The 26,253-nt window shown below is 47.4% G+C and overlaps 1 protein-coding gene across 3 annotated transcripts; it reads right to left on the bottom strand.

Annotated features, from left to right (window-relative positions):
• Window positions 1-26,253, bottom strand: MTMR9 (myotubularin related protein 9). 3 transcript variants are annotated; one of them, XR_014851157.1, is made up of 14 exons: window positions 26,146-26,253; window positions 25,555-25,740; window positions 23,147-23,255; window positions 22,683-22,808; window positions 17,874-18,047; window positions 16,044-16,261; window positions 14,989-15,150; window positions 13,103-13,244; window positions 11,714-11,934; window positions 10,107-10,258; window positions 9,141-9,724; window positions 5,692-5,850; window positions 739-908; window positions 1-361 (listed from the first exon to the last, which is right to left on the bottom strand). XR_014851157.1 is itself a non-coding variant. In XM_085057140.1 (11 exons), exons 1-11 carry the CDS (start codon window positions 26,211-26,213, stop codon window positions 9,561-9,563), a joined length of 1,722 nt encoding a protein of 573 aa, XP_084913266.1. In that variant the 5' UTR covers window positions 26,214-26,253; the 3' UTR covers window positions 5,977-9,560. The 3 variants fall into 3 exon arrangements, 1 of the variants encoding a protein (XP_084913266.1); XR_014851156.1 differs by having other exon boundaries at window positions 1-908; XM_085057140.1 differs by lacking the exons at window positions 1-361; window positions 739-908; window positions 5,692-5,850 and having other exon boundaries at window positions 5,977-9,724.

Consider the following 26,253-nt stretch of genomic DNA (forward strand, 5'->3'; position numbering starts at 1 on the left):
TGATGTTTTTGTTTTAGTTTTATTTTTCTTAAAAAGTGCTGAATGGAATTGTTCAGAGAGCAAACAAAGCAGGACTGGCCGTTATTTCCAAGGATTCCAGACACTAACAAATGGCCAGTTATTAAAAGCTCAGCTCGCAGAGTGTGGAAATCTTGGAAATTCATGGTATTGCAGGAGCTGCAGAGGGGAAAATCATTTGCTGGCTGGGGAAGCTGAGTGCTCGCAGCTCCTGGCTTTCGAGTGTCTAATTGAGTTTGAAAGGCCTGTTAAGTACCATTGACCAGAGCAGATGTCTCTTGAAAAGAGGGAAAGCTCCAGGAGGAGAAGAAACACAAAGAATCCTCTTGTTCCACTGCAGAGCCTGGAAAAAAAAAACGCATTTAAAGTCCCTGGGGAGGCAAAGCTGTGGGAGTGTCAGCAGAATTGATCCACCTGCTACAGACTGAGCAGGAGCTTCCAGAAAAGGGTCAAATGAAAGGGTCATTGAATCCTGGAGACCTTAAAAATCATCTCCTTCCACTCCATACCATGTGCAGGGACACTATCCACTATCCCAGGTTGCTCCAAGCCCTGTCCAGCCTGGCCTTGATCACTTCCAGGGATCCAGGGGCAGCCACAGCTTCTCTGGGCAACCTGTTCCAGGGCCTCCCCACCCTCACAGAGAAGGATTTCTTACAGTGAAATGATTTCCGTGGTCCTTTCCAACATTATCCATCCTGTGATTCCATGCCAGCATACCTTAGATCTCCATCATATCACAATCCCAGCAATCCCTGCTCTAGGCTGAGGATTCTGCACCAAATGGAAGGAAAGTAAGAGCCTCCAGCATGGCTCCATGGCTGCTCTCACAAGGGATCTCACTGTGGATCCAGCCTTGCAGGGAGGGCAAACGGAGCTCACCTGGAATTCTGCAGAGGTAAAAAGAAAAGATCCTGTTGCTTCCAGAACCCTGATATAGACATGCAGTTGGGCAAAAGGGATTTTTCTGCTCAGGATGGACATTTCATGGAACACCCATGGTTTTACTGTACCTGATCACTTGACTCAATGTAAATCTTAGAATTATTTAGGCTGGAAAAGACCTCCAGGATCATCAAATTCAACCTGTGACCAATCCCCACATTGTCACCAGTGCAGAGCACTGAGTGCCACATCCAGGCATTCCCTGGACACCTGCAGGGATGGGGACTGCAAACCTCCCTGGGCAGCTCCTTCCAGTGTCTGACCACCTTTTCCACAAAACAATTTCTCCTGAGGTGCAACCTGAATCTCCCCTGGCACAGCTTGAGGCTGTTCCCTCTCATCCTGTCTGTGTTCCCTGGGAGCAGAGCCTGACCCACCCTGGCTAACCCCTCCTGTCAGGAGCTGTGCAGAGCCAGAAAGTTCCCCCTGAGCCTCCCTTCCTCCAGGCTGAGCTCCCCCAGCTCCCTCAGCTGCTCCTGGTGCTCCAGACCCTTCCTCAAACACAAAGTAAAGCTCTTTCCCAGACCCAGATCACACCAGGATGGTGTAGAATCCCCCAGACTGACAGGGAAGCAGCAGTGATTCCATAAACCAGTTCCCTCCTCCAACACCGAGCCAAGGACCTGGAGCACTGAACTGGCACAGAATCAGCAAAATGGAGTGTCCAGCAGAGCTGGCCCTGAACTGCCTGATCCTCCAGGTTCAGCTGCAATCCAAGGCCTCCCAGACACAGCCCAGCTGGAAAACCCTCCTCCCAGAGCTGAGGGGGTTGCCAGCTTGTGAGAAAGAGCACAGAGCCCTGCAAGATAAGAAATGTAAAACTGAGGACAGAGGCTGGATTGTCAGGATGTGATAGGCAGCAGCTCAAGGGGACAAGAGGAAAAACATCAATGTGGGAAAGCAGAAAATCCTGAAGAGGAGAAAACTCCACCCCAGTGGGATGATGGCATCTGAGCAGCGTGGAGGTTCCATTCCAACAGCTGAAGCTAACACTCCCACTGGATGAACACCCTGTGAGCCACAAAGACACCTTGGGTGTCTTTCTCTGTGGGCAGCACAGACTTGGAGCTCACCAGGCCAGGTTGGATGGGGCTTGGAGTAACCTGGGATAGTGGAAGGTGTCCCTGCCCATGGCAGGAGGGGATCAGATGGGTTTTAAGGTCTCTTCCAACCCAAACCATTCTGTGATTTCTATGACCCCACCTGTGTGTGTCCTTTAATTATTTAAGTTGGAAAAACCCTCTAAGATCATCAAGTCCAACCATCCCCCAGCACTGCTAAGTCCACCACTAAACCATGGCCCCAAGTGCCACATCCACACATCTTTGGAATACTTCTAAGGATAATAATTCCACAGCTTCCTTGGGCATTCTGTTCCAATCCTGCTCACAGGATCTCCATACATGTCAATAGGTGCCCCCAAAAGTGTTGCAGGGAGACAGGGAGGGTCACAGCCTACAGAGCAGGTTGTATGTTATTTACCATGTTATCTGGATTTTAAGGTTTTGTAGGGTTTGTTGTCTGATTTGTTGTTTTATTGGGTTTTGTTTGTTTGTTTTTACAAAACCACGTCCAAAAGACTGCAAACATGAAAAGCCAGCCAAAATTCAGAAATGGGCTAATGGAGGAATATTTGAAATGGAAATCAAGGGGAAGAAAGCAGAAATTCCAATGTCCTTCCTCTCCTGGGCAGCACAGTGCCATCGCTCCAGGGGCTCCAAGACTGTTCTCATCACTCTCCCCACTCTCTCCTCCACGGCCTTCTTCCTCTCCCTTCCCATGGATCCACATCCAGATGTGCTGCTCCTTCAAAGCTTTCTGCAGCAGCCTCTCCCAGAGCCTCAGGCTTGATCTCCCTCCCACACATGGGGGTTTTGTGGTCTCCTCCTCTCCCCTCTGCCCTGCTGAACCTGCAAACGCTCACCACCCACAGTGCTTGGAGAGCTCAGGGCAAGAAGCTCTTCCTAGACTTTCAAGACACCCGGAGACACATCAGGGATGTGCTGTCCTTTGGTTCCCTGCTCTGCAGGGGACAAGGCTTGTGCCCAGAGTGTGGGATTTGTGCACAGCAGCTGCCTTTGGTCCCTCTGGCAATCCCAGAGGTTTCTGTAATGTGGCAGACAAGGATTGAGGTTTGCTCACTCTTCCCCTTTTAGTTCACAACCTCCCTGGGCACCCTGTGCCAGAGCCTCCCCACCCTCACAGCCAGGACTTCCTTCCCAATATCTCACCTAACCCTGCCCTCTGGCAGTGGGAAACCATTCCCTGTGTCCTGTCCCTCCACCCCTTGTCCCAAGTCCCTCTCCAGCTCTCCTGGAGCCCCTTTAGGCACTGGCAGGAGCTCTCAGGCCTCCCTGGATCCTTCTCTTCTCCAGCTGAACACCCCCAGCTCTCCCAGCCTGGCTCCAGAGGAGCTCCAGCCCTTAAATCCTCTCCATGGTCTCCTCTGGACTCACTCCAGCAGTTCCATGTGGGTTTTCACCTTACAAATCGTCCCTGTGACTTAATTTACTCAAAGCATCAGTGCCACGTTTAACAACCCAGATGCTGACTCAGCCCACAGGGCTCTTCCCTCTTGGCTGTGTCACTTCTCCAAACATTTCTCCAATCCCATGTGCCACGTGGAATGACAAACAGCTGGAGCAACACAAGCGAGGAGGAAAAAGAGGAGCAGAACTGAATTTTAATTTGGGATTGCCACAGCCTTCCCCATTGTGAAATGACAGCATTGCCAACTGCTGGCAGCACAGCCAGGACACTCCACATGCTGGATGTTGCACAAAGGTCCCCCAAGGATCTGTGGAAGAAAATCCTTTTCCTAGTAAGGCACAGTTTGGTTTTTTTTATTCCCTGAGGGAAATGTAGAAACCAGAGCCCTGTATTCACCTCACTGTAGCGCAAATTGCTGCTTTGTCCCCAAAACAACTGATGGATGTGGCTGCCTCATCCCTGGAAGTGTTCAAGACCAGGCTGGAATCCAAGAAATGGATGTGATGAAGTGGAGCACTGGACAGAGAAGGCAAGCAGTTTTCTGCTCAAAAAAACCCCAAACTCTGAAACAACCCTTACTCCTGCCACAAAGTTTTTATTTCATACCACCAAGGACTTAAAAGCCCAACCCAGAAAATTCCTGTAGAAATGCTGCACTTACCTTGGTGGGGAATCCCAACACCTTTTCCATGTCAGGAAAGAGAAGCAGGCAGCACATTTCCTTTATATTTTCTACCTTTGTATGCCAAAAGAGCCTTTTTTCCTTCACACAGTGATCACACCTTTCAACCCTGAAACCATCCCCCAGTACAGAACCAGTACAGAACCAGTCCCAGTACAAACTGGGACATGTAAAATGGTCATGTAAATGGTTACAACCAACTGTAAAAGCTATAAGAAACCTGATTTTAGCAAATACACTCTGTTTTTAGTAGTGTAACTACATCTCTGTAGTGTCCAGGGTTGTCTGCCAGTATTTTAAGATCCTGAGGGCACAGATTTGGGAGCTTTAAGAGCAAAGCCTCCATGAGCTGACCTGCAGCATCAGATAAAGCATCCAAAGCCATTAGCAACAGCCTCCCAAGAGAGCATCAAAGGATCATCAGCTCAGCTCTGAAAGACAAATGCCACAGGCTTGAGGTGACATTTCCAAAGCAAGGGAGGCTGTGAGCAGCACAGCACAGCCCAGCAGCCCGAGTTACATCCAGTGCTATAGGAATTCCTCATTGTTTCCTCTCTCACTGCTTGGGGGAAAAAGAGGCAGAGTGGAAGGGACTCCTGCAATGGCACAAAGCAAAAACACTTGGGATTTCAAAGAAGAGAAATCCAACAGCCTCAAAAAAAAGTTAAAGAAAAATTTCAACACTTGGTCAGATCTCATCCCTGGAAGTATTCAAGGCCAGGTTGGATGGGCTTGGAGCAACCTGAGATGGTGGGAGGTGTCCCAGCCCATGGCAGGGGGTGGAACTGGATGAGATTTAAGATCCCTTCCCACCCAAACCATTCTATGATTCTCTAGCTTTTTTCTCCCTCCCCTCCACAAATCAAATTTAACCCAAATCAGACTGCCTGATCATCACTGGAAGTATTTAAACCATAACTCTACTCTGTTTCACCAGGGACTTCCACAAATATCTTGCACAAATAGTGGCTGAGTATTAATCTTTTCACATGAAAACCTTCAGCACCCATCCCTCTGTCATCTCATGGGTTGCACAAACACCCCCAGTCTCCATCTGCTCAAACCCCAAAAGCCACAAAAACTCATCACCTTCCTCAGGAGCTGCAGAGACCACAATGATGCCACAGGGACACAGATGACCCAGTAGTTCCCAGCCTCCTGACTCAGCAGCCAGGAGACATCCAGGAGTTCCCACAGTTCCCAGCCACCATTTCCCAGGAGCTGTTTGTCCTTTTTGTGAAAGGTGAGCAGGGACACCTTTCACTAGCCCAGGTTGCTCCAAGCCCTGTCCAGCCTGGCCTTGGACACTTCCAGAGATCCAGGGGCAGCCACAGCTTCTCTGGACAACCTGTGCCAGGGCCTCACCACCTTCAGAGGGAAAGATTTATTCTCAATATCTCATCTAAATCTCCCAATTTTGTTTCAAACCACTCGCCCTTATCCTATCACCATCCACCTTCTGGCAAGGCTTTGCTTCACTCCAAACCCCTCTCCCTGTGATCACTCCTGCCCTACTTCCTCTGGAGAGATCAAGACCAGGATAAATAGATCAATACCTGTATAAAACCTTGGCTAATCAAACTGTTTATCCATCATGTGCAGAGCTGCTGTCCAAGGACCAAAATCATGGGAGCAGAGCTTTGTAAGCCCCTCACAGACTCAGGGTCTCACCCTTCTCCTTTCATCCCTCTTCTATCACCACAGGGCCTGTTCAGCTGTAAAATAAAACACAGTTGAGCTGAGAAGAAGTAAAATTTCAGGCAAGAGCTTCATCCAAGTCACACCCACCCACAACCCTCCTGTGGGAAGCGAAGGCCACGCTAATAAAGAAGATGCAGCAGTGTAATTAAAGGACTTTTTAGTCTTCAAGGTTTTAATTTAAACAGACACATCTACTATGTTCTCAACATATCTACAGCAAAGTTTACAGCCACTTTGTATCTGTTTTGTTCCCCCCGAATGGCTGAACCTTGAGCCATCATCTTCTTTTTTCCTCAGCTTCGTTACTTTTTTTTTTTTTTTGTTGCAATAAATTCCACGCCGCAGCAGCTGGGATTCTGTACACAGACAGCGAAATACCAAACATCAGCACACAACTCCCAGCCCTGGCATTTCAAATTGTACAGGAAAAAAAAAAATCAAGACTGATGCAGCAGCCAAGTCCAAATAGCAGTTCCAGATGTCGGGACAGCAGTGCACTCATCATTTCACTGGCAGTAGTGAGTAGATACACAGCACACGGCACACAGTGCTGCTGTCACAAAATACAGCGAGTGCTTTGAGAGGATAAACCTCTCCCCTCACACAGAACCTTTACACAATGAGAGCACTTCCCAAGGCTTTAGCAAAGCACACATGAGACACCAAAAAATGCTGTACAGTGCAACTTTAAATGAGATCCTATGCAACAGGGACAATAGTGCACGTCAAAACCAGCGCCACATTCAAGAGTTAATCGATACAATCAAAATATTGAAGGTACATATTTCATATTTCCCTTATGAAAACTGTGCAAGTTAGTTCCTTTTCCCTTCTTTTTTTTTTTGGTAAATGGCAGAGAGTCCTCTTGGATTGCCCCCGAAATTTGGAGATGGGGCTTTCAGTGTCCAGCTTGTTACACAAAGAGTGTGTGCAAAAGAGCAGGAGTGGGGTGGCAGCGAGGGTGTAAGGCAGTGGCACAGGGAAGAGGCAGAGCTGGGCACTGTCACAGCTCAGGGGGACACAGGCAATCTGCAAACAGAGGCTTCACGGGGCAGGGATCCCCCTCTGAGAGGAGCAAACCCATCAGTGATTTTAAATATGTGATTAAAGAGGGGAGGCAAGCAGCAAAGCAAAGAATAGGAATGTTCTGTGTGTGTCTGGAGCCTGGGAAGCACTGGGAATGGAAAAGTTCCAAGGGAATGTGGCAGCAGAGCTCTGGGAGCAACAGTCCTCCCCCAGGAGCATCTACACCACCACACATCTCCACTCCACCTCCTGCAAGCCCTGCACCACAGAACCTGTGTGGCCCAGGAATTGTGGAACAAACTCCTGGAGCTGCTCAGAACGACACCAGCACTGCCACAGGAAGGCTGAGATCCACATTCCCGAGGCACACACAGCACTTGGGTGTGGATTCAACACAAGTGGAGGCTGAAATGAATGCCAGCTCAGAGGGAATGTGCTGCCTTTTGTTGGCTGTCACAGCTGGTTTCCCAATTTCCTCGGATGCCTGCAGTTTGCAGGAGAGGCTGGAGCAGCCAGGCAATTAGATCCAAAAAAACCCTCTCTGCTTCTCTATTATTTAGCTCAATCTATAATTACTGTGTTAGGGAGTTGCATAACCTTTAAGAGTGTTTTATGTAGAGTGTGTAACAGGGAAAATAGTGCCTTCTGAATCCTTCCCATCTGGCTGGGGATAATGGATTTCAGATGGAGAAATTCTGAATGGGGTAGGGAAACACCACCCAGGCAGGTGCAGATCCCAAAGACATCATTTTAACGGGTGAACAATCACTTTCAGGGCTTATATGAGCAACATACCCAGATCTGGAGGAGGGCACAGCCCAGTTGTGCCTCCCTTGTTATGCAGAACGAATCCCCAGACACCCTGAGCAGCATTCTCTGTCAGACTGGATTTAGGGAACAAGGCTCCAAACCTAAAAACAATTGGCATTTCAAGCAGGGGGAATCACTCTTCTGCCTTAAGCAAGCAATGGTTTAAAAGGGATCTTGTTATTTTTTTTTAAGCCAGAGGACTTCAGGGTTAAGTTTAGCTTAGGCAGAAAGGAAGTAATTAAGGAAATAAGGACTGAACAAAAGGCAATAAGGTAGCACTTGACCACTATCACATAGTTTTGTATCACTTCCTTGGTTATAGAATTTCCTTAGACTATATTTAGTGGCTACATGACTTTTGCAGGTTCTTCTCCAGCTACTTCTATGACAACTAAAGACCCTGCATTTTCACACAGATCCATGTGAAGTGGCTTTTCAATAAAGGCAGCTTCATTCCTTTAACTGGAAGTTTGACAGCTTCCAAAGGGATCACTCCACTGACCTACTGCAGCTCTGCTCATTCCAGGAGAACCAGGCTAGCAGGAAGCTTTTTTCTGGATAATCCCAGCCACATGTGCTGCTGTTAATTCACCTTTTCCCAGTCCTGTACAGCTGCCCATGGAATCAAACTGAAAAAATGCCTCGGTGAGTATTTCAAACCTACTCCTACCTTTCTTTTTAAAGAAGAAGGAAAAAAAAAAATCACTAGAGTGAACGCTGATTTTATAAAAAGCACATTGAAGCCACAGAAAGAGCAGCTACAAAATACCAAGTTAAATGGGAAAAAGCTTATCCCTAAAGTCCTTAAGCAGTTTTAGCAGCTACAAATCATCTAAAGTCTTAGTATTTTTTGTAGTGTGATGGCCCCTTCCTCTGCAGCAAATCTGTGAGGTCACCTGAACTTCCAGCTTCTGCTTTTGAGGTTTCACAACATGGGCATAAGAGCACAAGAAGGAAATGCACATCAGGTGGGACAGAAGTGTTTTGTTGAGCTGTAAATGAAGTGCTGCTCTTGCATCCTGGCAATGCTGTGAACCTGGCCAGGTGTCCAAACCCAGCCAGGGGGGTTGGAATTTCCAAGAAGGCAGCTTGGCTCTTGTTTAAAGGACAGCTCTGAGCCCTGTTCTGCAAGTGAACAGCCCCACTAACTACTAAACCTTTTTGTTTTCCAGGTAGAATAAAAAAAGTTTGTTCTTCCTTAGGAGATCCTTGCCCACGAGGGACAGTTCCACCTGAAGGTCATGGCTTAAACATTAGCAGCAGAATCCCTACTTCAATTCTGTATTGCACTGAAATGTCTTGCTCTGGTTTGGTATTTAACTTCCTGCTCCCAAGCCAATGCTGAACACAAAAACCCAAGTGTGAGATGTGAAGGCTACTGAGAATATTGTGTAGACTGGCAGAACCTGTAATTTGATTTTAACAATTTCTAGTTTTCCTAGGAAACTAAAGAACTAAGCTGCCTTACCTACTCCTGGAGAGAAAAGGTGCTTTCAGACAAAATGCCTTTACCTATCTATATAGAACTCTGTATTTTAATCCTGTGAGTGTTCAACAAAACCAGAAAAAGTCCAAAATAAATTGGAGACATCCTGTCTCTTGGCCCATCCTGCTCATCCACACAGTTGGAGGTAAAGAGTTCCAGCTTCTGCTGACACTGTACCCAATTCTGAGACAGAAAAGCTGCCAAGAGGGGACATTGTGCCCAGCTGTGTCTTCTGTAAACAAAACAAAAACTCCTCCCAAAAAAGCAGGGAGGTTCATGGAGTGAAGGGCTCAGCAGTGGGAGGGTCAGCTGTACCCAAGGGCTCAGCAAAACATGCACTTTCCATGTTTCTTCCTCGATGTACAGGGGGCTGGAAAGCAAAGGCCTGAGGCAAAGCCCAGCTCAGGGCTCCTCCTGCTCCTCCTCATCCGTCTCAATCTCGGCCAGCTGCCTCCTCAGCGCGTTCACCTTGGCCTGCAGCTCCTTGTTGTACCTGATAATGTTCAGCGTTTCTTCTGCAGCTTCCTCCAGGTATTTGGAAGGTCTGTTCCACCGCAGGAAGACACCTGGAAGCCCAGAGACAGCCAGGTCACAAGGGTTTCTTGAAATAAGGAGGAATTGATGAAGGTTGTTCACATTCTTTTCTGATCTTCCCCTTCCTTCCCCCCTGAACAGCTTCCCTGCTCCTCTCCAAGTTCACCATTCAACAAAACAAGATTAATAAAGGAAAAACTCGGGAATTTCATTCCTGTTTTCCTCATATACTTATCAGACCACTCCATTCTCAGTCTCCACCCTGCCACAGCAGCCTGCTGGTGTGGCTGCTATCAACTCCTCAACACCCATGGGATGGAGAAAGTTTCTGCAGCAGGGAACCCACTAAACATGCATTCTCCAGAATGGTCAGCAATGAAGTCTGATAAATAATCACAAAGGAAATCTGCTCACCTTCCCAGAGCTGCAGGCTCTGTGGGGCCACAGAGGGCCAGATGACAAGGCTGTTGGCCTCATAAAGAGGGTTCTGGAACCTGTTCAGCTCTTCAAGCCTGTTCACCCAGGACCAGAGGGACATGGTCTTCTGAGGCAGCTTCAGTTTAGCCCTAAGAAACCCACAGGAACAGGTTAATTTTATACACTTGGATCGGTAGGGCTCTTGTTAGAACCACACAGACCAGAAGGCCCCAAGTTTTTCTAGGTGCTACTCCCCCAGATAACTCAGGTTAATCCCTTCAGTACCTTTCACCATCCTGGCACAGGGTGTAAACCTAAATTTACACCAGCCTGGCTGATTACAATTAGTTCTGAATAACAGATGGGGAAATAACACTTGTAATTTGGGTGGAAGTTGGCTGCCTGCTGTCCAGGTAAAGAATCACTCACCTCCCCACAGTGCTTTGAGTGCCAGGTTTGGAAAGGGATCAGGCTCCTGTGTTAAGGTAGAGCTGGGAGGTGGGGTAGAGCTGCATCAGGGAAGGATGGAAATGGAATTCCAGAGCCCAGAAAAGCAGTGTTATTGCTGCAATGGGCACGTCTGACAGGTCCCTCTGGTGGCAGCAAGGAACTGAGCACACAGAGCAAGCAGTGCTGCTTTCCCAGGGCAATCCCACCTCCAGGAGTTACACAGGGATCCCTATGCCTCACATTCCACCAGATTTCATTCTGCCTGCACTAGCAAATTGAACTGCCAGCCAGGCAGGAGATTCACCATTCCTGTGAATGCTTCAGACAGCACAAGCTTAACATCAGACTTCAAGCCCTGTCTGTGCTCCCAGGCTGATGTGCTCAGATGTGACAGGCAGGTTATTACATGTAACATTCAATACTCCTCCAAATTCCAGCTTATTGGTTTCAAGTCTAACTTGGTTTTGCAGATGACTGGTTCAGCAGCCCTGCAGAAGGCAGCAGAGTCTCTTCAAAGCCCAGATTACTTTAGGGACAGAGAGGTTTACAGGAAGCTTTAAATTCCTTTTCTTTTCTGGAATATCACTTCTGTTTCTCCCTTCCTGCTCAGTGGCTTTCAGTTCAGCAGGAAACCATCAGCCATGGCCTTACTGGAGTCAGGAGTCCTGAGGGCAGAACTGCCAAGCTCCAAACAGGAATCCAAACCTCTCTGGCAGCTGTGGGAAGCTCCAGTCCTTCCCCCTGTTTCTACTTCCAGGGGGTGTCAGGACCACCAGAGCCACATTCCTCCCTTACAGGTCAGGGCCTGGATTTGCCAGTTGTGGCCTCTGCCTGCCTTGACCTTCTCCAGACCTGCATGGACAAGTCAGCTTCCCACAGCTTTGACTCATGGCAAACTCCAACTGGTTATTCCTTTATGGAAAGGTTTCTGTGTGAGAGACTAAATAAACTGGTGATGGGTGGAGATTTTTGGCCAGGCTGGCCAGGGCTTGGAGCAACCTGGGATAGTGGAAGGCGTCTGCCCACAGCAGGGGGTTGAAATGAGATGATCTTTAAGGCTCCTTCCCACCCAAACCATTCCATGATTCTGTGACCTTCTTTTTGTCCAATTCAGCCCAACATTTAAAGGATTCAAGTCCAGCATCCTTACCAACCTTTCATTTTCGTTGTTTCCCAGGAAAGTCCCGAACTGGGAAGCATAGGCATGTTCAAACAGCAAGATGAGGAACTGCTCGTTGAACTCGAAGGAGCAGGGGAACTGCCGATGGATTTGCCACACACACTCCAGAAAGAGCAGGAACACTGGAGCTTCCCACTTCTGCTTGCTGTTGGAATAGGCTGACTGGGCACAGCGCTGCTGGAAAGGGTGGCCAGCCTGGGTGGGAATCAGGGAGAGCATCACACACAAAGGAATGGGATGTGAGGACATGGGGCAAAAAAACACTTCAGAGCTCTTTCTGTTCATGCAATTGCTCAGGCAGCCAGGAAGAAGCTGTTAGAAACCATCATCCTGTGCTGGCACTGCTGGGGCAGCTCAAATCTGGGGGTCAGTTTTGGGCTCCTCTTGACAAGAGAGACACTGAGGGGCTGGAATGTGTCCAGGGAAGGAAATCGAGCTGGGGAAGGGGCTGGAGCACTAGGAGTGGCTGAGGGAGCTGGGGGAGCTCAGCCTGGAGAAAAAGAGGCTCAGGGGGAACCTTCTGGCTCTGCACAACTCCTGACTGGAGGGGACAGCCACGGGGAGTGTCAGGCTCTGCTCCCAGGGAACAGAGACAGGACAAGAGGGAACAGCCTCAAGTTGTGCCAGGAGAGGTTCAGATTGGATACTGGGAAAATCTCTTCATGGAAAGGGTTGTCCAGCCCTGACACAGCTGCCCAGGGCAATGGTGGAATCCCCATCCCTGGAGGATTAAAATCCACGTGGATGTGGCCCTTGGGGCACTGGGTCAGTGGTGGCCTTGGCAGTGCTGGGAGACAGCTGGAGTTGATAATCTAAAGGTATTTTCCAACCGAAATGATTCTGTGATTCTATGACCAATTTCCCTGCCTTTCTCAGGCTGCGTTTGATCACAGAATGTGAGCAGGACCAGGCTGGGGTGAGCTGCACTGCAGGACCAGACTGCAAAGGTACAAAGAGCACAACTTAGGTTTTGTGGTTTAGTCTGAACAGTTTTCTCTGATGAGATAGATACTGAGATAATGAGATAGAAGCTGGTCTAGTGGGAGGTGTCCCTGCCCATGGCAGGGGGTTGGAACAAGACCATTTTTAAGGTCCCTTCCAACCCAAACCATTTTTAATATGAGTTCACCCTCAGCACACAAGTCAGGCAGTTCCCCAAAATCAAAAATCTGCTGTGAAACAAAGAGGATCCAAGAATGCCAGAGGGACAAATGACTCAGGTAATGATGCTGCTCTTTAGGACAAAGGACACTCACACTCAGCAGGGCTGCAACAAGGCCCAACCTGTTGCTGCCCCTCAGGCTATTTCCCAACCCCAGTGTCTCTGGAACAGGTTGTTGTTCTGTCCAGGGGTATTTCTTACCTGCAGCCACTCCCTCACTATAAGAGCCTCGAAGCCACGGATGGTCCTGCACCTTGGATCCAGGATGATCTGTGCCAGGGAAGTGACCTGGAGTGTGGAATCAGTTCCTTCACTGCCATGGACTAAAACTGAAGCACCTTCCCTGGGAAAGAAAAAGGTGGGAAGGGATATGAGTATGAATGAGCAGAACCCATCCCAGTGGATGACATTACATCCCATGGACACCAACATTGAGTGTTGAGGTTTTGCTGGCTCTTTACCACCACTGCATCTCCATCCTATATGGATCTCACCTGGATACTCACAAACATTAACCTGAGCTCTGCATCCCTTCAGGCTCAGTTTCTTGCTGAGCAGTCTGGAAATCCAGACCCTTTCCCACACTGACAGAAGGTGCACAGTGAGATTTCCTTTGTGGTTCTCACTCTTTGGGATTGGCATCCCTGTGAGTTATACCTGGAAGTGCAGTTCATCCCATTCCACCCCCTGCCATGGGCAGGGACACCTTTCACTGTCCCAGGTTGCTCCAAGCCCTGTCCAACCTGACCTTGGACACCTTCAGGGATCCAAAGGCAGCCACAGCTTCTCTGGGCAGCCTGTGCAAGAGCCTCACCATTGTCATAATACAGAATTTCTCCCTAATACTTAATCTAAACCTTCCTTCCCCACCTAATCTTCACCTTTCTCTACACTAATTTTCTAACACTATTTTCCCCCTTTTATCTTTCAGGCCTTTAAGATACTGAATAATCTGTCCCAGTCATTCCCTCCCCATGGAAAATAGAACAGAAATCTCCCTGCCAGCCTAGCTCTGACCTCTAGGTTCCGAGTGAGGCAGGTCAGGCACCTGGAACTGACCTGCCATGGCTCCAGGTAAACACAAAAAGCAAAGCTGAGATTAAAAATTATGAAATCAGCCAATGTCCCAACAAGCCAGAAGGGTTTCGTCACTGATCTTTCCCATTGCACGCTTGCAGGAAAGAATTCCAGATAAAAGTATTGATCCAGAGCAATCCTTTTCTGGCACAGGCACTAATAAAACCAGCACTGTCAGAGCTTTTAAAAAGCACTGAGCTCCCATTTTAATGCAGCAGTGCTGTTTCACCACTGAGACTGCATTTCAGCTGCTTGTGTGCCTGTAGAACACATTCCCCAGCTGTAATGAAAAGCCAGGTTTTCCCTGAATTTTGGGATGGGTTTTTCCCACCCAGAGCCATAGATAAAACACATTTAGATTCCTGCACCTGGCCTTACAAACCCTGGCACCTGACAGTAAGCTTTGGCTCTCCAGGCTGAGGTCTGAACACGAGTCAGCTGAGTCAGCAGCATTTGTGAAAGAAATGTCAGGTTAAAAGAGGTCACAAGCACTTAGAAGGGATGAGCAGGATTGCTTGGATAGGGCTGTGGGGATAAAAATATAAAAGGGGAAAAGCACTGGACCAATTCCTGGGGAGAACAAGGAGATGACATTGTTTTAACCTCCGGAAGTCAGGCAGGGTATTGGAAATTTGCAGCTGAAAAGAAAAAAAGGACTTCTTGAAGAAAGAAAACAACCACCCTGTGTCCCCACTTTTCCAGGCCACACAACAGCATTTCAGATGGCCTCATTTTAACCCAAACCTTCAACAAAACTGTCTAAATTATCTTGGCTGCAACAGACATAGGAATATACCTTAACCACATGATCCAAAACCTTTTCTTAGTTGAGATTTCCTCCCTCCTCCTGATTTATTGGAGGAACATGCCTCCACCATGATGAAACAAGATCTCCCAAAGGTACAAGTGAGCCAGAGCATGGTGGGCAGTTATTGATACTGCCAGAGGTATTTAATGAGCAATCTGTAACCAGTGAATGAGAAATCCAAGACTTTCTGCAGGAGATTTACCTGTCAATGCACTGGGCAGCCAGACAAGCTGCAGTCAGGAGCTCCTTGATGTGAGTGAGCCAGTTGGAAGCTTCCAGTTTGCTGAGCCAGCGGTCCATGTTGTGTGATTGGTCATTACAAGCCTCCACCAGCTTGATGAAACTCTCCTGAAGGATATTAAACCTTTGGGAAAAGGAAAATACCGTTGAAAGAGCAAACAGTAATGTAGGAACCAGGACAAGGATTATTTAGTGTTTGTATACTGTGTTTATTCTTTCCTCTCTGTCTGATGCTGTACGATAATCAGCAACAAATTTAAGTTCACATAAAATCTTTCAAAGAAAAACCAAACACTTCAAGTCTTTGCCAGGAAGTTCCTTATTTAACTCCTCAAGAGCTAACCTCTCCAGTGATGAGGGGAGTGACTGCTTTCCAGCAGCTCCAGTAACATTACTGCATGTCTGTGTAGAAGGATTCCCCAAAATTAAGGCTTAAGGGAAGTTGATCAAGGCAAGACTAAAAGTCTGTTCAATTGAGTAACTTGCCTCTGAATGACTGAATATTAGATGTCCAGAGAAAGGTACTGAATCACAGAATCATGGAATGGTTTGGGTTGGAAAGGAGCTTAAATCTCATCTCTTTCCACCCCCCTGCCATGGGCAGGGACACTTTCCACTATCCCAGGTTGCTCCAAGCCCTGTCCAACCTGGCCTTGGACACCTCCAGGGAGCCAGGGGCAGCCACAGAACAAATCCTCACCAGCACAAGTTTTCTGGCAAGGTACTTGCTCCTTCCTGTGCAAAGGGGAACACCAGAAGGCTGGAGTGTGGCTATAGATGATCAGGGAAAGAAACAGCACAGGGAGATGCCTTATGTCTGAAACCTGCAGCATGTTGCTCAAAACAGGGAACCAAACCAAAAATACCCCTATCATCCACATAGCCTGGTTTTGCCATACAAGGAACATGACCCTGTTGCCAGGAACCAGGAGACACAACTCTTCTGACAGAAGCAAACAATCTGTGGAGGTGCAACCCAACAAAGCCGAGCTCAGGGGAGAGCTTGATTTCACCCACCTCTCAATACATTTGTGAATCCTCCTCCACTGGGGATAGTAGACTTCTTGTTCAAAGCCCCCTCCTTTGGCCCTGGCCTGCTGGGCAACAGGCAAAGGCCTGGTGTCGATGACAAAGCCGCGCCGGCCAGAGCGGAGCGTGGAGTTCACCAGCTTCTCGTCCTCCTTGCAGCGCCGCCCGTTGGTGCCTGTGAGAGGTTGGCTGCTCCTCATCATGGCCTGGGAGACACAAAACCATCAATGAGGCACTGGAAGTGGAGAGAATTGTGGCTGAAAGGCACCAAGCACTGGAGCTCCGAGCCTTGCTCTGAATCCTTCGGTTGTTTTAAGGTCAATCGCTCGCAAGGACTGAATGGATTTAAAAATGAACTAGGAAGCTTGGAATCCAGCAATCATTTGGCTGGCCAAGTTTTAAATCCCAGACACCATCTTAGAGGTTTTATCACTTCAGTTATGCCTCAAGTACCATCTCTGTGAACTACTGAGCTCCCTGCCTGCTGATGGCTCCTTCATAAACATTGGAAGTGTTATAAATCCCTGGAAGTGTTCAAGGCCAGGCTGGATGGGGCCCTGAGCAGCCTGATCTGGTGAGATCATGCAGGGGTTTGGAACTAGATGGTCTTTAAGGATCTTTCCAACCAAAACCATCCCATGATTCTATGAAACCAACATTTTCAGGATTGCAATTTTCAAGGTCTCTTCCCAACTCTGTTCTTGAAACACTCAAATTGCTCATGTGTTATAGGTGACATTTTTACCCCATGGATGGGCTAATAAACCTCACCTCCACAGACTGATGAGCTGAGATTTCTCTTTAGCAAATGCCTTTCAATTCAGAAGCACCCCAGCAGCTCAAATGAGAGCTAAAACGTGAGGGCAGCCAGTCAGCAACCCCAGGTACAGCTAAGAACTCAAGAGCCAGAAGGGCAATGAGAGTGACAGCATTACTGTCACAAGTCCAACACTCTGAGCCAAATACTGCTGTACTCCTCACACCTGAAACATGCCCAATTTGGAGAGATAATTGAGCAAATCTTGCTTAAACAGTTTTCAGCTGAGCTGAGAAAAAGCAAAAAAAGCACAACTGATATGAAGGTGGGGGATGGCTCCTTTTAAAGCAAAGCAAAAAAACACCAAGGTACTTGGAAGTCAGACTAGACAGGCTCGAATTCAAGGCTTACAAATCTTGGCCACGGGAGGTGAGAAGGCATTAGAGCATTTGAGGAGACTGTATCAAGTTTAAAAGCCGCAGGTTGGACATCCCAGCATCCTCAGAACTGATTACATCAGCAAGAGACATAATTACTCAACAGATTCATACAGTGCATTTCTTAATTACAGTGTATCAGTCACTCCATTAGACTCTGGCTCGGCAGAAAGTCTGTGCAAGATCAAGAACTTGCTACTCCTCAGTCCTGTTGCACTGCCAGGCTCAGAGAACACCTTGTTCTGATCCTCCTTGCACAGTCCCCCAGCAGAAGCAGAGCTGGCTCTGCTGTCACCACGGCTGTGACAAGAGCCCACCGCTCACAGACAGGACAATGTGGCTCCTGCCATCCTTTCCATGAAAACCCTTGGCAGACCAAGCAAGTCAGAGTGCCAGCAGTGGCTTTACAAGCCTCATCTTGTCCTTACTGCTGTAAGCAATGCACATTCCCAAACCAGCAGATTAATAGCTCTTTCTAGGATGGAGATTACTCATTCCATCACCCAGAACCAGCTTCACTGAGGAAGCTGGAAAATAACCCAGGAACTGTGTTAATTCCAGAGCACGAAACAAACAGATTCCCAGACTTCCTTCAGGCACAGCCACCCCTCAAGCCCAGCTCACCATCCCATTTTTCTTGTGGTAGTAGCTGAGCACTGGGAAGCGGCCGCCGTGGCGGAACAGGGCGACTTTGCGGAGAGCTTCGTCATCCACGCACTTGGGGACAATGACAACAGGGGGGTAGGAGGGACACACCGAGAAGTCCTTGTTGACACAGCTCAGACGCCATTCGTTGGTCTGAAAAACACCAGAACACAGCTTTGGGGTCAGAAAACACATTATATGGGAGAAGTAACAGAAGAAGTTCCACACACACAGGACATACACAGCACATACAGAGTCATATTTGTGATCTGTTCCATTTGCACCACAAATTGTCCTTTAAATATCCATTTGTAGGGCTGTTGACCCACTAATTTTTGCAGCACATCCCTTGGTGCTCCCTGCAATTATCTCCTTGCAGCAACTCCCAGAAGTTCATTCCCCAGAGTGCAGATAAAGCTTGTAAGCAATGGAAAAGTGATCAACAGTTGAACAGTTCCCCTTCTGGATTATCCACATCCTCAAATGGCACAAAATAAGCCCAGATGGTCAGAAATGGGTGATTTTGGCTTTAAATTATTTCACAGGCACAGCAGACAGGAAGGGGAGACCCCAGAGAGAAATGCATTCCTACATCAGCAAATTCAGAGGGGGAAAAAGTTCATTCAGACACAGGGAGTATGGGCCCAACTCCCAAGGCCTCATCTTGAGCTCATGTTATGTAACTTTTCCAGCTTCCAACAGCCACAGCCTTGGGAAAGAAGTGCTGAATGTGACACCTCACAGGCACTTGGCATGAGAATTCCAGCCACATGATACCCAGGGTCACACAGAGGCCTTGGTTTCAGCTCAGGAAAAAAGGTCAGTGAGGAGCCTCTGCAGCAGGGAGAGACCTCAGAGATCCATCAAACCTCTGCTCGTGTGAGTTCAAGGAAAGTTTGAGCCAGACAAAAAAGGCAGAGGGATAAAGAAGGTAGGACAGAAAAGTACAATAGATAAATTAAGCTGTGACAAAACACACAAAACCTGCATTAATTCATGTCTGTTGGTTTAATGTGCACTAATTGCACATCTCTGATCAGAATTAGGCCTCTTTTCCTCTTTCCTTTCTTCCAAGTCCTTACTCTCTCTTGCCATACACCTCCTGATTGCTACCTCCTTATATGAATCCACCTGGCTGGCTCTGGTCACTGCCTATTTCATCAGCAGCAGCTCCAAGGCACGGGATGTGTGGCTCAGGTGACATTAAAATTGTCCTTTCTGGTGGCAGCCTAAGAAAAATGCTTTCTGGTGGCAGCCTAAGAAAAAACAAACATCAGCATCAAGAGCAGCAATTGCTGCCTGTTTGCAGTAGCCCAGCTGGATAGTTTTGCACCATCCCTGCTCTAACCTCATTTCATTATTCATTAGCCTCAAAACAGCTTCCCTGAACAGCAGAACTCCATTTTATAAAAAGCAGAGCTTCTCCCAGATGCAAAGTCAAGTTGCCTCTGGGCATCACGTTATGAACAGAGACGAAAAGTTCTGGGTCACAAAAGGGATGTGGCTGGTGCTGTATTGCACCAACAATGGGATTTTTAGGAGGGTTTTTGGGGTGTCTCTGTTAATTTACACAGGATGGTGTGCAGTTTGATTACCATGAAAAAATATGCATGGATCTGGATTACCAAACTGATCAATACCTCATTGCCACTCAGGATATGGAGAAGGCAAAACCAGAACTCAGTGAAATGTTTGAAAGCCTGACTGTCACTGGCATCCCCAGTAGGGAAAGGAATGGAAGAGCAGCACCTGATTTATCTCCCACCCTGGTAATTTAACCCTGCCCACAACCTGATCTCCTCCCCATTTATAACAGAGAGAGATGATCCCATTGGGTCATCCCCTGATCATTTCCATGGGAAGGAGGAGGAGCCTGGCAGCACTTGGCATCATTTGTCTTCCCTACCACAGCTCCTGCTGCAGAGATCCCATTAACCTCTGCAGTGCCAGCTCCAGACTGCCCAAATCAATTCCCTTTTGCCTGACCAGAATTGGATTTGATGATCTTAAAGGTTTTTTCCAATCTAGTTCTGTGATTCTGTGAAATGGGAAGCAAAAAGGGCCATCAGTAACTGGATGAGTGAAGCAGCACCAGGACTGCAAGGAAAGGGATGAAGGGGAACATCATCTTCAGCCATCACCAGGTAATTGTGCTGTGTGAAACTCAGGCAGGGCAAAGTCAACATTTCATTCTTCCTGCAAGACATCTGTGCTTTTAGGAATCCAAAAAAGTTAAGGAAAAAGCAGCAAAGGGATGAGGGCTGAGCAGAAAGAAGAGTGGAGTCCAAACAAAAAAGAAAGGAGTGATTCTTAATCCCAGTGGAACATCAACTCTTGGATTTCTACTTTTGTTGTCTTAGTACTTGCTTACAGAGATATTGATTCCCAAATGTCCAAGCTATCCTTCCTCCTAAAACTTAGAATTGCCAGGAGAGGTCATTTTCCACAAAACATTGGGAAACAAGTCAAGCTCTACCAATAGGCCTTAAAGTCAAGAACCCAGTGTGGACCTGAGGGATCCTGCAAAGCAGCAATGCCAGAGGTCATTCCCAAGGAACAAGCCCTGTTGGGATCAGACTCTGCATGGACAAGGAGCAGAAGAGATGAAGAGATTGGTGCTTGTCTGAAAAGAGCAAAATATGGTTTAAAATTACCACTGCAGCCTGAGTCCAAACCCAGAAAATCCTGCTTTTTCAAGGAGCTGCAACATGAAGATGAAGCACAATTGAATTGTTCAGAACCCTGAGAGCTTTCCTGCTAAAAAGAGGAAAGAACACAGAGAAAAAGGGGAGGGGAAAGGGAAAGAAAAGAGACAGAAAGACAAGGAAGGAAAAGGAGGGAAGAAAAAAGGATGGGAAAAAAAGAAAAAAGGGGTAAAGAAAAAGAAAATGAAGCAAGTGAATTTTTTGGCAATAAAATACCTTTATGTTAATTATACTGTCAGTGTACAAATTCCTTGTGGCCTCTTCACTTAACTTCAGGAAACTGAATTTCCAGAGTTAGTTTGCAGCATCCTGAAGTTGTGGAATCTGGCAGAAGAGATCTTGGCTCTTCTTTGACTGCTCAGAGAAAATATGAACCCCTGCACATCTTCTGAATGCCATTCAGGCCCTGACTGGTTATGCAATGAAGAATACAAATAACATATTGTGTTATCTAACTATTTAATGAATCACCTAACTTAAAAAAAAATATTAACTTTTACACTTCACTTTGCCATTAGAGAACTTCCATGTTTGAAAACAACTCCTGTAACAGATCAACGTGGAATTAAAAAATTTCTAGAGCTGTAAGGTGGATGAAATACAGTTTTTGACTTGTTATCCTGCAGAGGAAGGTAAGGAATAACAGATCCAGATGGATGATTCAGCAGAGAGGTGAGAACCTTTGGAATTCTACTCATTTGACTTAAAGGAAGAAGATTTAAATCAGCTATTTCCTTGTTCTAGCCTGTCACATAAGGCAGTGTCACTACAGAACAAGAATTATTTGGTCAACGAGACATTTATCTGTTGTTCAGGATATGTAAATCATTGGAAGGTGGCTTTTGACACCATTTCGTTAAAAATGTGAAATTTTGGGTTAAAAGCCAAGAATTAATCAACATCTGTCAGACATGGAGGTCTCAAAGGAATGAATGATTGCCCTGCAGACGTGGTGCTAAAAGTAATGAGGTTTTTAAATGTAATTTTTACACACAGAGTATGTTCAGAAAGGCAAGAGATTGACAAATGAAGTTTTAAATCTGTAAAAAAATAAGGAACAAAAGCACAGCAATGCATCCCTGTGCTGGATTATGATAACAGGTCAGTTAGTCTGTCTTTGGATGGCAGAGGAAGATAAGAGACATGAGAGTGCTTTAATCATGATACAAAAATAGCAAAGCCTCTGAACCCCTTTAATTTTCTGGTGATTTCATCAACTGAATTTGGTCAAGCTGATCACATTATTCAGTTATTAGTCATAGCCAGAAGGCTGCAGACAAGCTGGGCTGCAGATAAAAGGAAAAAAAAAAAAAACCAATAAAACAAAACAAACCAATGTTCTTGGATGCTGCACTAATGGATGTGGGCTCAGAAACCTGAGCTGATGGAGCAAGAGCAGAGTGGATGTGAAACAAAGACCTGGAACACAGAGATGCAGATCCAAGGAATTATTAAAACAGGTTCCTGCAACCAAGATAATTCCCACTCTACCAAATCCAGCATCCTAAAAGGAAATTTCAATAAGAGATACAGCAGGCAATGTCACTAGAACAATTCCTATCCTTCAGGTATCAAAATAATATCAATGTGCTCAAGAGCAGCTGGAAGAAGAGGACTGGAAGTTTCCTGCTTTCTGAACTGCCTGAATATTTCCCTAGCATGAACTAGAGGAAAAAGTGTTTCAAACTGGGCATCTTTGCTGTCATCCTCCTAGACAGCAATTTTTTTTAAAACCAATGTGATTTCAATGAAGAGTTCAACTAAGGTTCATCTCACTCCACTCCAGATCAAAGTTAAGAACAACAAACCCAGGCCAAAGGACTTAATCTTGCTCTTCCAATTAGAGAACATCCCCAAAGGCCAAAAACATCTCCCACCTTTGTGTCTTCCTGAAAAAAGACCTCAAAACCCAACTTGTACAAGGCGAAAAAACAAACAAATATCTGATGTTACATTTGGAATATTTCAACAACACTCACTTCTCACCCAGGCACCAGATGGATTTTGAACCATCCAGGATTTCCAGTCCAGCCACTTCTAGGTGAAATAGTTCACAGAAAATCTGAGTGCCTGGGCAACTCACCAGTGAGCTGAGGAGCTCAAACTCTTGTTCCAGCAGAAAAGAGGACCATCCATCTTCCACAACCTCAAACATGGGCCGGTAGAAGAAGGGATACATGAGGGTCACTGAATCCAGGGTGGAAAGCGCCTGTGTGGACAAGAGAAGTTATGGAATCACAGGCTGGGGTTGGAAGGGAGCTTAGGGATCATCCTATTCCAAACCCCTGCCATGGGCAGGGACACCTTCTACTATCCCTGGTTGCTCCAACCCCTGTCCAGCCCAGCTTTGGACACTTCTAGGGGTGGGGAGTCCAAAACCTCTGGGAAATACCCACAACCCCAAGAGAAATATTCCAGATTCTTCTTTGCCTTCCAAAACATGAATGAAACAATTTCTAACTGAAAAAAAAAATCAAGGCTGAGGTTGAGTTAAGGCTGAGGTGAATGGAAGAGCTGCAGGTTTTGTGGCTGATGGGAACTCCTCACCTCGATGGAGCTGGCAATGTTCAGACACTCCTCCATCCCAGGGATGTCCAGCTGGATAATCCTCAGATCTTTGCATTTGATGGCAATGGTGCCCAAGGGGCCCACAAACCTACAGTAAGACAGGAAAAAAGAGTGTCAGAAGAACAGGATCCTCTAAGGCAGGAGAAGTGTCACAGCTCTTCCTACAAGGCAATTTGTCTGCAGTAGCACCTTTCAAGAAAATATAAAAACAAACCTAATTCGTTATTTGCTATTTGCAAGTTTGGTTTTATTTTCATTTATTCCATCCTTTTGCTGTGGCAGGGAGTGGAAGTATTAAATGATAAATATTACACCACTGTCAGAGTGGTAAGGCACTGGCACAGGGTGCCCAGAGAAGCTGTGGCTGCCCCTGCATCCCTGAAAGTGTCCAAGGCCAGGCTGGACAGGGATTGGAACAATCTGGGATGGTGGAATTTGTCCCTGCCCATGGCAGGGGGTGGCACTGGATGGTCTTTAAGGTCCCTTCCCACCCAAACCATTCTGTGATTTATGATTTAACAGGAAAGGTTGGTGTCTGACACCTGCAGTGCCACGATTTGCTCTGGAGACCTCAGGGAAGGGAAGGTTTTATCCCCCAGAAAAGTCTCTGGTTACAAAGCAAACACAGCTCAGAGACCTCAGCAGTCATACTTCAGTCACTTCAAGAGCTAAAAAAATTCAAGGAGCAGTTTGATTCTCTGATAATTAGGGAAAACACCATTTTTTAATAAAAAACCTTCATAGAATTAAAGGGGAGAAGAGACTTTCTGAACGTGGCACAACGTTGTGCACTAAGAATCTGAAGCAGCACCAAACTGGATCTTTCTAAAATCTGCATTGATTTGAGAGTCTTGTAATTCCACTCTCTCCAACATGGAGAAAATATTGTTATCCCTTTATATGCAAAGTTTCTCTCCACACAAAGTACTTGCAGGATCTGCTCTAGAAAATAAGGGCTTTGAGTATTCTGTTCTACACACAGAGTAAATCTGTTGTAAATCACCTCCTGAGCCAGCAGAGCACTACTCCTTCCTCAGAGCTCCATGTTCCTTGATTATTTGGGATTAACTTACACTGGAACTGCTGCTAAACTCATAAAAAATTTTAAAAAATAGAAATAAAGACTTGTAAATATTGATTTCCAAACTGGAGTTATGGCTGGTTTGGTACAAGCAGTGACAGGGGTGAGGCCAAACCACTCTGAGGAGTGAGCAGTGCTCAGTGGGAACAGATTCCCCAAAATTTCCACCCCTCTGCTCCCTTCCTCTCTCAGAAACATTCAGGGAAATCAGCAACAAACCTAATCAGCAACAAACTTAATCAGCATCCAGCAATTCCCCCATTCCAGACTCTTTGCTTTTTTTAATCACTGCTGCCTGATTTTTCCAGTCTTGCTTGCAGAAGGGAACTCTGTTCTACCAGATTTCCTTAAAAAGCAAGGGAAACAGGGGAGGGATTGTGTAATTGATATAAAAATGAAGTATTATCAGCAAGCTGAAAAAAGGACCAAGGTGAGGGGGCAGAAGACAAAGACCAGCTGAGGTGGGGCAGGTGAGAGGCAAAGGTGCAGGTAAAGCAGAAATGAGAGGAAAAAGATAAATCTCTGAAGTCTCTGCAATAAAAAAGGGGATGGGCAAGAAGAATTATGGAGTGCTGCAGCTGCAGCTCAGCTTCACCACAAAATGCCTCTTGTTAAGGAGTTATTGATTCCCACAGGCAGCTGGAGAAGTGAGGGATGATGCTGCTGAGCAGCAGGAGACTGATTTGGGGCTGGGCAAGTCCTGAGCCCAATTTTGTCACCAGTTTTGGTTGGTGACACAAAGCAAATCCCCTCAGCAGTGCTCTGACTGCCATCTCTTTGCACAGTGGTGAAGCTGCAGCATTGATAAAGTCCTTCAAGGGTTATTGATGAAGACAGAGAAAAAAATTCTGACTCTCTGCATGACCAAGAAATCAACCTTTAGGATGCAACATCAAACATGAATACCCAAACAGAAGGAAAGCTCTGCCCTGGGCCCTGGCAGAATCATTAGGGTTGGAAAAGAACTCCAAGAGTCCAAGCTGTGGCTGATCCCCACCTTGTCACCCAGCTCAGAGCCCTGAGTGCCATCCAGATGTTCCTTGGACACCTCCAGGGATGGGAATTCCAAACCTCCCTGGGGATTCTGATGTTTAATCACCCTTTCTGTGACAAAAATTCCTCCTGATGCCCAACCCGAACCTCCCCTGGCTCAGCTTAAGACAACATCCACGCCCAGAGCATCCCTCCTCCTCCCCACACCTGGATTTGGGATAGCCGAGCTGCCAGCCAGCCTTTCCAACCCCTTCCCAACCACGGGACAAAACCCACTAGGGACGGGCAGGCCGAGAAACGGGAGGAGCATCACCTTTTCTCGATGGAGTCGATGTTGGAGTGCAGCAGCCACAGCTCCTCGGCGTTGTCGTGCCGCCGCGAGGAGAAGATGAGGTGGTGGCCGGTCAGACACAGCGTGCCCTCCACGGCCGGGTGGAACGGGCGGTGCAGCACCACATTATCGGCTCGGGGCGTCTTGATCAGCTCGGCGAACTCCATGCTGCAGGGGAAGGCGGGGGGGAAACTCACTGGGAAAACTCACTGGGAAATGAGGGACAGCCTCGGGAACGGCGGGGCGGGAAGGGCGGGGAGAGGCCGTGCGGTGCCAGCCGGGCAGGCGGGGGCATAACCCGGGGTGGCGGTGGCGCTCTGGGGAATGAGGGAGGGGAAAACAGGGCCCACCGCTCGCCCTCAGGGCCGCACGGCGGGGAGCGGCGCGGGGAGACCCTGGGTGCTGGCACGGGGAGGGTGAGGGCGCCGGGGGAGCCCCAGGAGCGGCGGGGGAGCCCCAGGAGCGGCGGGCGCCCCGAGATTCCCGGGAGCCTCGGGATTCCCAGGAGCCGCCGGCGGAGCGGGATGGGCCGGAAGTGCCTCCCGGGAATGTCCCGCGTCACGTGACGCGCACCTGGACCAATCCCCGGCCGCCATCCTCACGGCGCTAGCGAGGCTGTTAAATGGCCCGGCGCGCCGCATGGCTCCGCCGCGAACGTTCCGGGGAACTAACGGGAATGGG

This window comes from Lichenostomus cassidix, chromosome 3, assembly GCF_008360975.1.
Source record: "Lichenostomus cassidix isolate B80296 chromosome 3, HeHo_3.0, whole genome shotgun sequence".
Classification (NCBI taxonomy): Eukaryota; Metazoa; Chordata; class Aves; order Passeriformes; family Meliphagidae; genus Lichenostomus; species Lichenostomus cassidix.